Consider the following 18252-nt stretch of genomic DNA (forward strand, 5'->3'; position numbering starts at 1 on the left):
CCCAGGCGGCGCGCGCAGCCCCGCCCGACGTCACAGGAAGTGGGGCCCACGCGGCGCGTCAGGGGCGGAAGTGAGCGTTGCGGGGGCGCGGCCGTGGGGGAGCGTGTCCCGCCGAGGTAGGCCGGGCGTCCGCGGGCGGCGGGCGGGGCGGGCGTGGGGCCTCGCGGCGCCGAGGCCGCCGGGGTGGAAGTGGGCCGCCGCGTAGACCTGCTCTGGCTCCCGATCCAAGGAGGAAGCGCGGCTGCTTCCCGACGGCCCTGCTCCGTGGGGACCAGGTCGGGGCCGCGGTCCGTCGTGGGCGCGGCGGAGGGGCCGGGAGCGTCCTCCGGCCCAGGCCTAGGCCCGGCGGGCGGGCGGCGCCGACCGTCCCTCCGAGCGGCCCAAGCTGCGCAGCAGGGCTGCTGCCGCCTCCTCGCGGGCTCGCGTAGGCCGTTGGCGGAGCGCCCCGCACGGCGGGGTGTGAACGTCGTCGGACGCGGCCTGAGGCCCCGGAGGGACGCGAACGCCCGCCCCCCGGAAGCGCGGCCGCGTGCGTCCGCCGAGGTTCCGGGGCCGCCACGTCACAGCGGGGGGCGGGGCCGCGGGGCTGCGGGGAGGGCCCAGGGCGCCTGCGCGGTGGGGGCGGCGGCTCCACGGGAACCTAGCTCCTCCCCGTAAGGATTACGTAACCGCAGCGCGGAATGGGGATCTTTGGTACTAGCGGGCTCCGGCCACCGAGGCTTCCCCGAAGTGGGCGGTTCTTTTTTCTTTTTAATCAAGATTTTCATGCATTGGGCAGCCCGGGTGGCTCAGCGGTTGAGCGTCTGCCTTCAGCCCAGGGCGTGATCCTGGAGACCCGGGATCGAGGCCCGCGTCGGGCTCCCTGCGTGGAGCCTGCTTCTCCCTCTGCCTGGGTCTCTGCCTCTCTCTGTGTGTGTCTCATGAATAAATAAATAAAATCTTTTTTTTTTAATGTTTTTCATGTATTTGAGAGGGAGAGAGAGAGGAGGGAGACCCCCGCCGGAGCAGGGAGCAGGATCTGGGTGGGGTGAGCGATCTCTCCCAGGACCCTGGGATCATGACCTAAGCCAAAGGCAGATGCTTAACTGACTGAGCCACGCAGGCCCCTCTGAAATGGACGGTTCTTTTTTCTTTTTTTTTTTTTTAAGATTTATTTATTTATTTATGATAGACATAGAGAGGCAGAGACACAGGAGGAGGGAGAAGGCGGCTTCATGCAGGGAGCCCGATGTGGGACTCGATCCCAGGACTCCAGGATCGCGCCTTGGGCCAAAGGCAGGCGCTAAACCGCTGAGCCACCCAGGGATCCCCGAGACGGACAGTTAAGTCCTGACACTCAGGAGGCTTCCCTCCGTGCAGAGAGGGAATAAGTCCTCACTGGAGAGATTAACCAAGTCTCCCCGTTTCCATATAGGGGATTGGTGGAAGAGAGGGGAGGCGAAGCCCCGCTGGACTGGGGGTCACGCTTCTTGATCATGTTCAGAAAAGTCATGGAAATAGTATAAACTAGGGGCGCTTGGTGGCCCAATCGGTAGGGCGTGGGCCCTCAGCTCAGGTCATCATCTCTGGGTCCTGGGACAAGGCTGTCATCAGGCCCCCTGCTCAGCGGGCAGTCTGCTGCCCCCTCGCCCCTGCTCATGCTCTGTCTCTCTGTCTCAAATAAATAAATACAATCTTTAAGAAGAAACCGTAAATCAGAACGTCTCTGGGCTTATTGGATGGATTAAGCGCATACTGGTGGACCTAGACGTCCAGCCTCCCCAGGTCCCAGGGGAGAACAAGACTGGCAGCCCGCCCATCCTGTATTTTTAGGAACTTGAGAATAGAGCTTTAAAATAATACCCTATTCCTAGGTTTATCCGGAAGTTTAAATAGTAGAATTCTTGTGATCTTAACGTGCCCCCTTTACTGTTAAATAGTATGGAACCCTAATGCATGGTAAACAGTGACAGGTTGTTGTCATGGCGCTTAGAGTATCTCTAAACTTGAAAGACAGTTTAAATTACTGGTCATATTTGGTTTTTCTTACCTGCCAGACTTAGAATTTGTTCCAAGAGTGTGTGTTACACAGTGATGTTAAAATGCTTCAAAGTAGTAAAGAATGCTTTAAAGGAGAGAAAATATTTAGGGGAGGGGAACACTCAGGGTTTCTTATATTGAGCTTGGGTAGCTTCGATTCCGGTTTGACTCCACTTTTTAGGACTTCTTCGGTACATTTCACTTTTCTGATTACCTGAAACACTGCTCTTTTTTCCCCCCCCCTCAGCACTTGGATTCAGCTCCTTCGTTTCCAACATGGAAGAAACTTACAGTATGTACTTCTTATTGCTTTTAGAGAATAAGTTAAATTCCTTGCATTAAAAAAAAAAAATCCTTACACATAGACTTATGTCTCACAAGACTTTTAGCATATTGGGAAAGATTCACATTTCTCTCTTAACTCCCTTCTCTAAGTGGTAGTAGAGAAGTACCCAAATTTGAAATAAGATACTTGAAATTGATCCAGCTTTAGAAAAACTGCAGTTGGGGCAGCTGTGTTAAACTATACTTTTATTAAGTGAAACTTTATAATTTCTCAGGACTTTCGTTTCTCCTATTAAGGACGAGGGGATAGTAACCTCTGTTTTCTTTCTGTTTTGAGGACAGTATGATAATCATAGTAATGCTGATGTCCATGGAGTTTTGGGGATTAAAGAAATCCTAGGAAGAATTGTTATTTCTCAAGTGACTCAGGAACCTTAGATGGCCCGAAAAGTCAGAAGGGAACTAGCATCTAGAATCATAGGAGGAATCAAATGTAGGAATAAAAGCTGAAAAATTATTTCATTTAACATTTGTATTTTACATTTGGGAAAATAAAACCTGGATTAACTGATATGCCCAAGGTTACATAGTGAGGGACAGAGTTATATGTTGTTCATATGTAACACCATACTTGATATCATAGGCACTATCTTTTCTAGGCCCTGAGTTTAAGGAACATCTGCATGAATAGATGGATAGCAGTCGTCAGCAGGGCCTACTTTCTTACTTTGCTGTATTGTTGAGTCTCTTTGAAATTAATAAGTTACAACCAAAGGATATTTTTTAGTCCCATTCTACTTTCAAGGAAGAGTCCAAAGGAACCTTTGTCATCAATATATAGAAACTACATGGAAATAGTCTTTATTAAATATCTACATCAGAGGTTCTCAAACTTTAGCATGCAGCAGGATCACCCAGGGAGTTTGTTAAAACTAAGGTTGCTGGTCTTACCCCTAGAATTTCTTTTCTAAAAAAAAAAAAAAAAAAAAAAAAAAGAATTTCTTTTCTGTTTGTCTGGTTTTGGGGTTTTTCTGGTGGGGGATTGTTTGTTTACTCCCAGAATTTCTGATTCAGTAGGTCTGCAACCCAAGAATTTGAAATTCTAACACATTCTCAAGTGAGGCTGCTGATCTGAGGACCACACTTTGAGAATCCTTGATCTGAAAGAAGGTTGATTCTCCTCGGTCTTCCTTAGGGCTCTCTCCCCAACCCCTCTAATTTTTCTTAAAAATTTTTAATGTATACCTGGAATTCCCTGTGAGCTAGGTAGATTTATATTTATTCTTGAAAGCTTACCCTCTCTGTTAATAGAAAGCAACAACTCCCCTTTATGCCTTTCACTCTTTTCTGTTTCAGCTATAGTTTTTTCCTTAGAAAAATATCACCTGGGAGTTCTCAGAAATGCACAATCTCAGGGCCCCATCCCAGACCTACTAAATCAGAATCTGCATTTTAATACAGTCCGCAAGTGATTTAACACTACTTTAGAATATGCTTGACCCTTTTCCAAAATTGACCTTGAACTCTAACCTTAATCTGACAGATTCCTGAAGATCTCCAGCTTCTGTTTTGTGGCTGTACCTCTTAACTGATGATACTTTTGTCTGATCAAGTTCCCTATTTCTGTGAAGTTTCCTCTGTTTCTCACCATGAGTTTCAGGCCCTAAGCATCAGGAACATGTGAATCTATGCTTTTGGAGACAGCTTGTCCACAGGGCTTATGCTGTTTTCCAAGTTGTTATATTCCCAAAAAAGCCAAAATAGAATTTTTGATGAGTAGGTTGATAGTGTTTATTACAAGTATAAAGTATTTGTTAACTTTAAATGTAGGTGTACCTCAATGTAGCACTCTAAGGTATCTGCCCAAGAGAAATACTCCTAGTACACAAAGAAGTATATACCAGATTGTTAGTCACAGCATTATATATAATAGTAAAAAACTGTAAACGGCCTAAATGTCCATCGGTAAGAGAACCAATTAAGAATGTGTGGCACAGGGCAGCCTGGGTGGCTCAGCGGTTTAGCGCCACCTTCAGTCCAGGGCGTGATCCTGGAGTCCCGGGATCGAGTCCCACATCAGGCTCCCTGCATGGAACCTGCTTCCTCTGCATGTGTCTCTGCCCGCACCCCCCACCCCCGCATCTCTCATGAATAAATAATTTCTTAAAAAAAAAATCTCTGGCACAGGGACGCCTCAGTGGCTCAGTGGTTGAGCATCTGCCTTCGGCTCAGAGCATGAACAAGTCCCCCAAATCCTGCATCAGGCTCCCTACGGGGAGATTGCTTCTCCCTCTGCCTCTCTCTGTGTCTCTCATGAATAAATAAAATCTTTATTAAGAAAAAAAAATCTATGGCACATCCCTATGCAGCACTGATATATTCCTGTTTGGGCTTGGTTTGGGGTTTTTGTTGTTGTTGTTGTTGTTTTTAATATTCCTTATATATACTGACATAGAAGGAGCTCCAAGATCTATGAAGTTAAAAAGCGGTGGAGGGGGTGGGGTTGGAGGGATTGCACCTGGCTGGCTCAGTTGGAAGAGCATGCAACTCGATCTCAGGGTCATGAGCTTAAGCCCTACATTGTGAGCAGAGATTACTAAAAAGTATAAATAAAAACAAAGAAATAAAGCAAAACGCATACAGGAAGTCCTGTCACATGCTACAATATGGATGAACCTTGAGAACATTATGCTAAATGAAATAAGTCAGTCAAAAAGACATACCCTATGATTTTACTTATATGAAGTATCTGGAATAGTCAGATTCATAAAAACAAGGAGTAGAATTAGTGGTTGCCAGGGATTGGGGAGAGAAGAGAATGGGGAATTGTTGCTTAATAGGTATTGAGATTCAGTTTTGCAAGGTGAAAAATTCTGGAAACTGGTTGCATAACAATGTGAATATACTTAACACTATCAAACTATACACTAAAAATTGGTTAAGATGGTAAATTTTATGTTCTATATATTTTTACCATCATTAAAAATTTTTAAATCAAAAGTAAAATAAAATTTTTGAAATCTAGAAAACCAGGTTAGAGTGAACCTAAGTTACCAGAGGCCAGGAGTTAAAGCATTATGGTAGGAAGCCGTGGTAATCAACTCTGGGATATGTCCCCGTATGGGCAGTATACTGTGTATGAATCGCAAGGCATGTCCAGTCTGTCAGCTACTGACATGGCCTAACATTTGCTCATGATGGAATGGATTAAATGAAGGGAAACTAATAAGAATTTTATCTTTAAACTCTCCCTGGGTATCCTGAAGCTTCAGAAATCTGAAAAGATTGCTGGTCAGGATGCGCCTGGTTGGCATAATAAACCTTCCTGTCCTCTAAGACTTTTCCTTCCTCTTCATTCTGTCCTTCAGGTCACCTTTCTGGCTCATTTGCATCACCATCATGGTTAGCAATTTATTCCATGTTTACCACTCTTCCAGGGAAACTGTCTGTTTCAATTCCCCACTGGCTTCTGGTTTTCATAGCAATCTCCTGGCTTATAAGCTCCTTATCAAATGTAAATTGTTTATCTTATTTCACTTTTATCATTGCCTTCAATGGTGGCAACAGCATTTTATTAGGTTGCCTCTTGTCCTCATACTCAGAATGTGCTTAACCATTTAATTTCCCTTCCTTAATCAAGCTCACTAAAATTCATAAAGCCGACAGGCAGCTTTACACATTTAGAGAAACTTCTTTAGTAGCTATAGGGTTGAATGCTGGAAGTATAGTGTCCTAAGGGAAGTTTTAAATAGCATAATCTAGGTTAGGGGCTTGCTTTCACAGGGCAGTTCTATATGTCTGCAGTTGTCTTAAACTTAGGACGTTCTGTTTTTGCAGATTATTTTTTTATCTGCCCAATTCAATCATCACTAGATTAAAGAATTCTCTGGTTTTTCCTCATCTGTGTTCTAAACTGAGAAAAGTAATACCACCTATCTGACAAAGGTATTGGTTTCTTTTGAGAGGTACCTAGAGTAGCCAGGATCAGGAACTACTGACTTTAGTAGTAAGTAAAAGCAGTCAGACAAAAAAAATCATCTATCAAGCTGCCATAGAACTTATAACTGATTTAGAGCAGAGCTTATGAACTTTTTTCATGTCATGAAATACTAATAAATAGGCAGGAATGCTGGCAAAGAGGATTAATTACTCTCAACTTGCCCTAGAAGTGACTGGTGAAGGGTAAGATAAGAATAACCTTGAATTAGCAACTTCTAGGGGCACCTGGGTGGCTCAGGGGTTGAGTGTCTGCCTTTGACTCAGGGAGTCCTGGGATAGAGTCCTGCGTTGGGCTCCCTGCATGGAGCCTGCTTCTCCCTCTGCCTGTGTCTCTGCCTCTCTCTCTCTCTCTTTCTGTGTGTGTGTGTGTGTGCGCGCGCACGCGCGTGTGTCTCTCATGAAGAAATAAATAAAATCTTTAAAAAAAGAGAAGAAGAAGAAGAAGAAGAATTAGCAGTTCTAGAAGGGAAAAGGATATCATTTCATTTAACTTTATTGTTGTTTTCATTGATTACCCCTAGTATAAAACAAATCTATGCACAACCAAATACGAACTAAGATCCTATCCTGTGATAGCTTGTTTTGCTGTACTTAGGAAGATTTGGTGGTAATACAGTTTTATCTTCTCAGAGTTACATTTCCATGTTTAAATGTTTAGTCATCCTTTTTTAAGTTCCAACTTGTTGTTAGACTGTCTTTTCTATTCTTACAGAGTCTGTTGAAAAATCCAGTATGCCTGGAATACTGTAGTTTTACAAAGGCTTAAAGCTTAAGCTTCATGTTTATCCTACCTTTCTCTCTTTCAGTTGATTCTCTGGACCCTGAAAAGCTATTACAATGCCCCTATGATAAAAACCACCAGATCAGGGCCTGCAGGTTTCCTTATCATCTTATCAAGTGCAGAAAGGTAAGGCGTTATTTTCATAATTTGCCTTGTAATGACCTCTTAAGACTTTTAAAAAGTCAAATTGTGTAACTATCATATAATTTTAGCAAAAAATGTTTTGATTTAATGCCAGACTTGTTTTAGGAATCTACATTTGTGTTAAATGCCAACATTTATAGAAAGGCGTTTATTTCTTGGGTACATAAGTTTTTTCTTGTTTTCATTTTTTTTCTCCCTAGTGACATAGTGCCCTCTATATACTCTTCTCCTTGTAAAACAGAGAAAACACTAATTTTTGTTAACAATAAGAAATCCCTCTTGCCGTGTGAATTTGATGTGTTCGTTGTCCTAATATAGATTGAGTGCCACAATACACTTATTTCTGATTTCTTTTTGTTTGGAATTTTAGAGAAATTGAACAGCTAGAGGTTAGCCTAAGAAAAGATTATTCCTATAAATAACTTTCTCCAAGTTTCAGTCTTTGATTGAAGCATCTTTGAGAGGGGCAAAAACAACTGATAAAATTTTTTTCTCTGGTCACTCTTTTGTAGTCTTAGCTGATATAAACTACTTTAATGCTGGCATACTAATTGAAGCATTTTGAAGGGATTGTTAGAATATGGATGTTGGATCAAAGGCCAGAAGTCTGCGGGGATTTATGCTTGGACAGCATTTTTGGTATTTGATCCAAACTTCATACAATTCATGTATGCATTAGCATCCTTTAAAGGACGTTTCTCTTGCAATCCTAATGACATGATTATCATGCCATTGTTGATCATTTCTCCAGCTCTTTTAAATCTCTAGAATAGGGGCCCCTGGGTGGCTCAGTCTGTTGAGTGTCTGCCTTCGGCTCAGGTCACGATCCTGGGGTCCCGGGATGGAGCCCCGGGTCCCTAATGAGCAGGGAGCCTGTTTCTCCCTCTCCTTCTGCATCCCCACCCCCCACCCCCTCTCCTGCTCACTCACTCGCTCTCTCAAATAAATAAAATCTTAAAAATAAAACTGTAGAGCAAAGATCACTTAAAGTTCAACCTGGATAATGTGGACCAGCAGATACCACCATGACTTCCTTCCTTAAGCTTGCAAACATGTCCCAAGGATAAAGGTTGGGAAGCCAAGCAATAAAAAGGCATTGTCTTTAACTCTCCCGTTTGTTCATTTGTTTTTTGAGAGCGAGCATTCGTGCACACAGGAGGGGGAGGGGCAGAGGAGAGAGAGAATCTTAAGCAGTCTCCCACCCAGTTCAGAGCCCCACCCAGGGCTCCATCTCATGACCCTAAGATCATGACCCGAGCCAAAATCAAGAGTCAGACACTTAACCAACTGAGACACCCAGGCGTCCCTTTAACTCCCCTCTTGTAACGCCCTTAATCTTCAACCACAAAAATCTTTGCATTGGAATGCTCAGTATCCCTTATGAAAATCATGGAGATAACTGCCCTCACAATTTTCTTCATCCTGTTTTTATCTAGCGTCCTCCCACTTCACATTATTTTTACTCTTTTGAGTATCATTTGTGATACATGTTTTGTTTCTCCTAATCAGTTTTCTGATTGCTAATATGCTTACTATAGGATTTGGATGATATTAAACACTTCAGTTTTTTTGTTTTGTTTTAAAATAAGGACTTGATCAGCAGACTCGACTCTCTCATTTAGGCTTTTCCTTAGTAAAATAGCTGAAATAAAGGTCAAATTGTTTGCAGCCAGCCTCATTTCAGGCATCGTTACTTTAAATAAGCGTTCCTGTGTTAATCCGAAAAATCATTGGTCTGCAGCTTCTGCAGCTCCCTCCCCACAGCTGTTTTCCAGCACTATTGTATGGCAATAGCAGGGGCACTACTGCAATGCAGACTAAGAATATGTTTTCATTTTACTGTTTCCTGAATATCACCCTCCAGAGACAGCCAGAGAGCTCCACCATTACAGGCTGTGCTGCCCAGAGTCTTGGCACCCTGAGAAATATGCTTCAAATACCCAAACCTAGGGGCGTCTGGGGGACTTAGTCGGTTAGGCAGTCGATTAAGCATCTGCCTTCAACTCAGGTCATGATCCCACGGTCCTGGGATCGCACCCATGGCGAGCTCCCTGCTCCTCAGGGAACCTGCTTCTCCCTGTGCCCACCCCCCCACCCCCATTCATGCTCACTCGCTCTCTCCCTGTCTCTCAAATAAAATTTTAAAAAACAAATGAAACAAATACCCAATGCTGAATTCACTGTTTACTCCCATATAAGCCACTGTAAACCCAGTACCTGCATTGTCACTCTCTAAGATCATAAGAAAGAAGCTTACATTTTGATGATTTTGAGGTCATCTGTACAGTCCGTATGAGTGAGAAATAAGTTCCCTCTTAATTTTCTACCATGAGCTCAACCACCTTAGTTAAGCCACAAGTGTATTGAGAGATTTTAGGGGAGCCATTTATAGCATAAGGCTAAGCCACTCCCTTTGAATCTGAAGAGATCCAGAGAATTGACAGACCCGTTAATGTTTGTTCCACAGAATCATCCTGATGTCGCAAACAAATTGGCTACTTGTCCCTTCAATGCTCGCCACCAGGTTCCTCGGGCCGAAATCAGTCATCATATCTCAAGCTGTGATGATAAAAGTTGTATTGAGCAGGATGTTGGTAAGACTAGCTGAAATGTGTCAGTCCTGGAGGTTAGCTCCTTCAGACTTGTATTGTGCTCCGTTGTCCCCTTGATTTTTGGCTTTCATCATTTCAGAAGAATAGTACCTTTCTGCCCTTGAGTTTTTTATCTCCTCAATAAGAGGTTGTCAGGCTGTGTTTATCAGACTGTTTTCTCTTCTGAACAACCTGATCCATTTTACCAATAATTCATCTAAAAATAAAAATCTTTTTATTGCCAAAAATATGGTAACCAACTTTGTTTTTGTTGCTTTTTCTTCTGTCAGCAAGGGGATAAGACCTCTGTTGAGCTATGAATAGCATGCGTTTTTCAGAAGCAAAGACCTATTAGGCTACCCTGAAACCTTTTAAGCCACTTAAACCACTTGATGGTATCCCCTTCTTACAACAGAATCTTTATCATCTTGCAGTCAACCAAACCAGGAACCTTGGACAAGAGACTCTGGCCGAGAGCACATGGCAGTGCCCTCCTTGCGATGAAGACTGGGATAAAGGTGAAGTGTCTCTACCTCTTTTTCTTCAGTGTCTAAACCTCAGGTCATTTGCTATAGACAGAAGGAAGATTTTTCTTTTTTATGAGCATACCATGTTGTTCAGAATGCCTTATTTTTATTGGATCCCCAAACGAGCCCATTTGTATCGCTGTGCAGACACATGGAACGGCCTATCCCTCTTGATTGGAAAAAGCACTCCTTTACGTATGTTTTTTTACCATAAATTGTGTCGTACCATCTGTGTTTGGTTGTTACTAGGCACGTTTATTATTATTTATGTTGCTTGCATTTATATCCTTCAATTAAATCCTTGCTTCTGTGTCACTTAGGCAGGGTACTTGATCAATTTTTACTTGCTTCTCTCAACTGAGGTGTATTATTTCCCACCTTACAGATTCAACTAGCATAAACCGGTGTTTTACCTAGGAGTGCCACAAACTCTGTTTTCCTTTCTTTGGCAGATCTGTGGGAACAGACCAGCACCCCATTTGTCTGGGGCACAGCCAACTACTGTGGCAACAACAGGTAAATGGAATGGTCTCATTCCCAGCACTGCCTCCCAAAATCCCAAGTGCTTTGTAACCAAAAGAAGCCACCAAAGGATGATTTGATGTCTTTCCTTAATGATGTTACTTGGTGGTAACTTAGTCTGGAAAGTTTTAATGGGTTATTTTCCTTATTTATTCCTCAAATCATTACAAAGGTCACATGCTTTGTGTTAATTGCTGTGGGAACACAAAAATACGAGCTTATAGTCTTGCAAGGGGGACAGTGGTACCCAACATTCTTATGTCTAAGTTGGAGTTTTTTGCTAAGTTGGCATTATTTTAAGACTTTGGAAAAATTCTCTAGCTACGCCATATGGATCACTTTTATTCTGGGTAATTAATGTCTAAGGGAAAAATAATCTTTCAAGTTCTTGATTTGAAATTGGGCAAGCCTGGGATGCCCGGGTGGCTCAGCGGTTGAGCGCCTGCCTTGAGCTTAGGGCATGATCCTGGAGTCCCAGGATCAAGTCCCACATCTGGAGCCTGCTTCTCCCTCTGCCTGTGTCTCTGCCTCTCTCCCTCTCTCTCTGTCTCTGTATGTTTCTTATGAATAAATAAATTAAAACAAAAATTGGGCAAGCCAGAGTACCTACCTACTGGGTAGGAAAGAAAACTCATCTCTTTTCCACTGATTTTAGGTCTGTTTGCATCTAAGTGTGGGGCTTCAACTCATAACCCTGAGATCAAAAAAAAAAAAAAAAAAAAAAAAATAACCCTGAGATCAAAACCTGAGCTGAGATCAAGGGCCAAGACACCTGCTTAACCAACCGAGCCACTCAGGCACCTTGCTATCTAATTTAAATCTATGAGATTTCTCATTACTATTTCATCTTCAAACCTTAGAAGATCAAGTTTCAAATATTCAGAAATGAGAATGTTTATGGATTAGAAAATGAAGAAACAAGATGCTACACTTCATTTTTCCCCGAGTAGAATGCTTTTCAATTTTTATTTCTTAGCTCCTAAGATAAGTTATTAATTGTACGTGTACCTTATTTTGTTTGTACACTAAAATAGAAAAACTTAAAGATGAATTTTTAATATTACAATTTTAATTTTACCTCAGTTCTGTGAGACTGATTGCCTTCGGTTTGATCACCTTGGCATTTTATTTCACTTCTTAAATTTATTGAGCGAGTTGATGAGCCTGTCATACAACCGAACAGTAGATGGCATTGCTGTTTATCTCAATTTCTAGTAAATGAAAATGGTTAGACCCATGTTAATGCTTGTACAGAAAAGGGAGCTTTTCAGAGAAGTAGTAATCATTCTAATTATGTTTACATTTCAGAATGTAGTTTGCTGTTTTCCCCCAAATTACAAAAAATGCATTTTGATGGTCTTGTGTGTGCCTGCCTGAAGACTACAGATATGCTGGCATAAGCAAATTTGTCTTTATTTTTGCAGCCCTGCAAGCAACGTAGTCATGGAACATAAGAGTAACCTGGCTTCAGGCATGCGTGTTCCCAAGTCTCTGCCGTATGTCCTGCCATGGAAAAACAGTAAGCGAGATACAGGCGAAATGCTTTTACTCCTCATTGTGCTAAATACAGTTGGTCTTGATAACTCAAAGACATACTCAGTGGGCACTCATCTCACTCACGTGACCCTGAGAACAAGTGCCTCCTTGGATTTTGCATTCTTAGCACCTCACTCACTTCACTCCAGTCTTGGCCCTGGTTAGTAAGAGGAAATTATGAGTAGGAAAATACAAGACTGCAGAAACCAAAAGAATATTTTCAAGTTGGGGTGACCACTGACATCAAATACCTTGGGTAACGTTGGGGACCAATGAAAAGCCTACTGATTTTGGGTAGGAGGAAGAGTCATCCCTGATGCTCAAGGCATAATATCAGTAGAAATTGGATTGCAGAGACTTGAAATGAGTAGAAAGAAAATGAAAGTAATAAGTAATAGGAACTAGCATAAGAATAGTATTCCGATGTCTTCCCTAGACCTCAGAGGCCGTGCCGACCAAGGAGGTACTAAATTCATATTATATCACCCTGATAAATTCCCACGTAGGGAACACCAAGATACTATCATTTTTATTTAATATAGACTCTCCTTAATGTTGTCCCCAAATTCAGATTCCCTTGATTTCAGTCCTTGCTACTGTTTGAGCTAATTTTTTAGGTGGCTAGAGGATTCCCTTTAAAACATTTCCCTTTGGATACTTGTATTTCCCAAAAAATGAGATCCCCAAATCATATGCCTAAAGGCTTGATAGGCAATGTACTGTTCTTTTCCCAGGCTCTTGAGTAGAATCCAATCACTAATTTTAAATTCTTCCACGTCTGTATTGTAATTCAGTATACCCCAAGAATAAGTCATTTGTGTTCAGTAAAAATAGGGGAAGAAGTGATTTTCAATTGTCATGGTGTGTTTATTTTGAAATATTTCTACTCCGTAGATGGAAATGCACAGTAACGGAATATCTATCTCATCAAGTAAGTGTTTCAGTTTCATTTCACTATCTCTTCAGATGGTAGCAAGATTTGACTGGACATAAAGCAATTTGGGTCCAATTTTCTTTCAGATTAGGGTACCAAAGTAAAGCTTTGTGCGTGCCTGTGTTTTTTAAGTATATAGCTTCTGTTATGGCTCTACACGCTAATGAATAGGCATTTACTGGTTAAATTAGAATTCTGTTAACATGCCAAGTTGCTTTCCTTAACGTTAGTACACATTGCCTTTTTCCTTTTCCTTTTTTTTTTTCTATCAAAGTTGCATTCTAGATCTATCATGCCTTTTTAATGGACTGAGATTAATCAGACAGCTGTGCTTCACTGCTCTGCAATTCTTTCCCTGTGCAGTACAGCTTAACACTCATCAAAAAATTCATACTCTTTTTAATGAGCAGTTAAAAGTTTGGGGTCTCTAAGAAGCTTGCACTGTTGACATTATCTAAATATTTGAGTTAGCCAAGTCTCACAAAATGTATACGAAGAGACCAAAACCTCTTTGTTTTTACAAACGAAGCTTTTCCTTGAGGTAACCCTATATACCTATGGCAGACCCAAAGTTGATGCTTCAAATGCTGTTTTGGCTGAGGTTGTCCAGCCGTATCGCTCCTGACAAAAGGAATATTATTAGGCTAGGAATGAGACCACATCCGCACTGTCTTGCCGATAGTAGGCCCTCTGTGAAAATTTATTTAATGAGTGAGTAATTGGCCTCTTGCCTTCCAGTTCATTCACTTCCCCTGCAGGGTGAAGCAGATGGATCTCCTGAGTTAGGATTCATTTACACCAAAACTGATATTTCTTCTAGTGAGCAACAGAAAAGAGATTCTAAAAGTAAACACCCCTTAGCTATGAACAGTAATGTTTATGAGTTGCTTCTAGGTGCTAGCCATTGGTTTTGACGTCAGATTGTTAAATACATCTGGAAACCAGAAAACTGAATTTGGCCCCAGAAGGGAAAGAGATGCAAAAGCACTGGGGTGTGTCAGGAAAGCACACACCAACCTGGATGGATGGTGAACTTTGAATCCTTCTCTGACACACTGCACACAAGGTGCTTGGTTCTCATAAAGTAGGGATTGCTACCTAATAAAAATGGTCTAGGGGCACCTGGCTGCTTTAGTCAGAAGAGCATGTGACTCAACGATCTCAGGGCCATGAGTTCAAGGCCCACCTTGGGTGTAGAGCTTACAGAGGGGGAAAAAAAACGTTACTCTATGGGTGCCTGTGTGGCTCAGCCGGTTAAGGGGCCAGCTCTTGATTTTGGCTCAGGTCATGATCTCAGGATCCTGCAGTCAAGCCCTGCATCGGGCTCCCTGCTCAATAGGGAGTCTGCTTTCTTCTTCCGCCCCTCTCTCTGCTCACATGTGTGCACATGGTCTCTCTCTCTCTCGCAAATTTTTTTTAAAGATTTATTTACTTATTCATGAAAGAGAGGCAGAGACACAGGCAGAGGAAGAAACAGGCTCCATGCAGCGAGCCCGATGTGGGACTCGATCCCGGACCCGGGATCATGCCCTGAGTCAAAGGCAGATGCTCAACTGCTGAGCCACCCAGGCGTCCCTCTCTCAAATTTTTTTTTAAGATTTTATTTATTGAGAGACAGAGGCAGAGACACAAACAGAGGGAGAAGCAGGCTCCATGCAGGGAGCCCAATGTGGGACTCGATCCCAGAACGCCCGGATCACACCCCAGCTAAAGGCGGATGCTCAACCACTGGGCCATCCAGATGTCCCAAATAAATCTTTTCATTTATTTTTTTTTAAGTTCATTGGAAACGGAAGCATATTCGTGTTTTATTTCCCAGAAAGCTTAGACCGTGTTTTTTTTTTTTTTAAGATTTTATTCATGAGAGAGAGAGAGAGAGAGAGGCAGACATAGGGGGAAGGAGAAGCAGCCAAAGGCAGACACTCAACAACTGAGCCACCCAGGCGGCCTCCAAATAAATCTTTTTAAAAAACAAGTTACTCTAAGGGGCGCATGGATGGCTCAGTCAGCTAAGCAACTGACCTTGGCTCAGGGCATGATCCTGGGGTCTTGAGATCGAGTTCCACATAGGGCTCTCTGCTCAGTGAGGAGCCTGCTTCTCTTCCTCTGCCTGCTGCTCCACCCATCTGTGCTCTGTCAAATAAATAAACAAAATCTTAAAAAACAAGGGGTGCCTGGGTGGCTCAGTGGTTGAGCGTCTGCCTTCGGCCCAGGGCGTGACCCCGGGGTCCTGGAATCAAGTCCCACATCGGGCTCCCTGCATGGAGCCTGCTTCTCCCTCTGCCTGTGTCTCTGCCTCTCTCTCTGTGTCTCTCGTGAATAAATAAAATCTTTTAGAAAAAAAAAAAAAAAACAGAATAACCCAAGTTACTCTTAAGAGCCTAGGAGAAGCTTCTGTCTCTAACACCTAAGAGTAGACACTTTCTCTCCTTTGGAACTTCACTCTTCATGTATCAAACCCCATACATGCTGAAAATGTATTTTTCTGTATGACCCCTGGGGATCAGGAGAGAAAAACTATCCTAGGTTAGGTAACAATCTTTAAAAGCCACAGACCTTTTTATCTCTTAATAAAAATAAAGTATCATTTTTTGAATGCCTGTTGTTGCAGAATTCTCTAGCTTCTTTGGAAAGATAGGAAAGAAATAGAAAGTAGGGCTTATTCTCTGAAGGAACTTCGGTGTGGGTGGAGATTTTTTTTTGAACGCACATACATGAACAGTGTTTGTTCACCTTGCACTTGATATGTTTTATCTCAGTGTGTTTTTATCAAAAATCCACTTTTTTACTAGATAAGTATCTCAAACCAGGTGATAGCACATTAATTTTTATTCCCCTAATGTATGTTGCAAGAGCTCAGAAAATATTACTGAATTACTGAGTCGACAGAGCATATGAGAAGAGAAAAAGATCAATGTAAGTTAATTGAAATTAATCCAGAATTGTCTGGAGGAGCCGGTCGTATGCATAGTCAGTTCTGATTTTCTTCTCACTTGTGAAACTCTTGACATGAGGAGTGTTCATTGATCTCTGTAGAATGTCTTTAATTCCATCAACAAGTTTCTGTGTGCTTCGTGGTACTGAGGGGCTGAGGGTCGGAGGCACCTGCTGTTCTAGATGAACAGCAGCACATTCTCCCCGCTGACCAGGAGCTGGTGCCCGGTTACAGTTGTGTGACCTGTTGTCAGATGTAGCTGCTGTTTTTATCACTGAAAGGAACTAAGAACTCTTCTTTTTCTCTCATTTCCTTACAGATGCCAGACCCTGGAAGATTCTTGCTTCTTCCTGCTACCAGTGGGTTCTTCGGGGTGTTTTTCCTCCTAACCTAATTATAGAAAGATAAACTGTCTGTGACTTTCAAACTGACAACTACCTTTTTTTCTCCCCTCCCTGCTCTGAGTCTTTGCGCATTTGATGCAAGAAAGAACCTCACACTCAGAACTGTTTCAAATAAAGCATCCACATAGATAGCTTGATAGTTTGGTTAAGTACCTGCAGCCCCAAGAGCAGAAATCACATTTCATTTCACATTAATGAAACATAATTATTTGAAGTTATCTCAAAAGGATCCAGCTAAAGCAGGCAAGAAACACAGGGGTTGGAAAAAGTAACTGTGTATTTGTGTTCTCTGACACACGTAGCTCAGATTCTTTTTAAAATTTATAGGAATAGACCTTTTTTGATCAGTGCATCTCCTTGTCCAGAGTTTTTAAGATGTTGATAGCATTTGGATAGCAAAATACCCCATTGTTTAGAGTCTTTAGGACATCTTGCTCCCTGAAAATTTCAACCTGGAGTAGGTTTCTTTCTTTTTTTTTTTTTTTAAAGATTTTATTTATTTATTCATGATAGTCACACACAGAGAGAGAGAGAGAGGCAGAGACATAGGCAGAGGGAGAAGCAGGCTCCATGCAGGGAGCCCGATGTGGGATTCGATCCCGGATCTCCAGGATCGCGCCCTGGGCCAAAGGCAGGCGCCAAACCGCTGCGCCACCCAGGGATCCCTGGAGTAGGTTTCTTTTGTTTCTTTTATCTCTCCCACATTCCAGCTAGAAATTATACCAGCTGTCAAACCAGGTGTAGATTATGTAGGAGTGAAGATTGGAATGGAGGAGAGGAGCAGCGTGTATGTGGAGAAGAGAGAGGCTTTCCACCTATGTGTGAAATTTGATTAAGCTTCAAAGCTTGCATGTGTGATGGCCCTGCTGACTCTCCTGGATATGTATAAAAGTTAGATTTCTGAAATACCCAAGGCTCTGGCTGTCCTAGCATTTTGCTGGCCCTTAAAGGAAACTTCATAATCTCCCAGCCCAGTTTTTTTATTTGGGTTATCTGTGTATTTTTTGTGTTTTTGTTGGTTGGTTTTTTCAGGTTTGGTTTGGTTTGGTCCTGAATCTGTCTGGCATGGATAGGGTTGGGGGATCTGGTATAGATAAGGACTAGGATGAGGCATTCTGAGAAGTAATTTCAAAAATGATCTATGTAGCATTTTGTGAGTAACAGATAAGGGAGAGTGGGCTCTGGTGGAATGCCTCCTTTCATGGTATTTACACAAAACAGGATTCTCCTGATAAAGCAGAGCTGTTTATTTAGTTGTAGTCCCTAAAAACAGGTTCAAGATAAGCCCCAGTACAGTGGCATCTCTGCCTCTAGCTGTGTGATCTTAAGTGAAGAACTAGACCATTTCCTCAGGAGAGGGTGATAATGTATGGAGGGGGAAAAAACACCCATTATGCCACTAATTCTGGTTGTTTATCAATCGATACCTCACAACAACTTAAGGTTATTACTGGAAAATACAAAACCCTTTTGACTTCATTTGTTTAGGCAATGACAGAACAGTTAACACTGCACGGGGAACCCGCGACTCCTGCCGAGTTCAGGGAAGGCAGGAAGGGTGCGGGTCTCATTGCA

At 42.5% G+C, this 18252-nt stretch overlaps 1 protein-coding gene across 5 annotated transcripts; it reads left to right on the plus strand.

Moving 5' to 3' along the window:
* The first annotated feature begins 5 nt into the window (after positions 1 to 5).
* GTSF1 (gametocyte specific factor 1) lies at positions 6 to 16700 on the plus strand. Of its 5 annotated transcripts, XM_077869753.1 has the most exons (9): positions 6 to 116; positions 2267 to 2311; positions 7110 to 7210; positions 9696 to 9822; positions 10254 to 10337; positions 10799 to 10862; positions 12293 to 12387; positions 13299 to 13335; positions 16593 to 16700. In XM_077869753.1, the coding sequence occupies exons 2-8, from the start codon at positions 2296 to 2298 to the stop codon at positions 13313 to 13315; spliced, it is 504 nt and encodes a 167-aa protein (XP_077725879.1). In that variant the 5' UTR covers positions 6 to 116; positions 2267 to 2295; the 3' UTR covers positions 13316 to 13335; positions 16593 to 16700. The 5 variants fall into 5 exon arrangements, with proteins under 5 accessions (XP_077725879.1, XP_077725878.1, XP_077725882.1 ...); XM_077869752.1 differs by lacking the exon at positions 13299 to 13335; XM_077869756.1 differs by lacking the exons at positions 6 to 116; positions 13299 to 13335 and adding an exon at positions 164 to 275.
* Positions 16701 to 18252: the final 1552 nt, after the last annotated feature.

Source organism: Canis aureus, chromosome 25, assembly GCF_053574225.1.
Source record: "Canis aureus isolate CA01 chromosome 25, VMU_Caureus_v.1.0, whole genome shotgun sequence".
NCBI classification, from domain to species: Eukaryota; Metazoa; Chordata; class Mammalia; order Carnivora; family Canidae; genus Canis; species Canis aureus.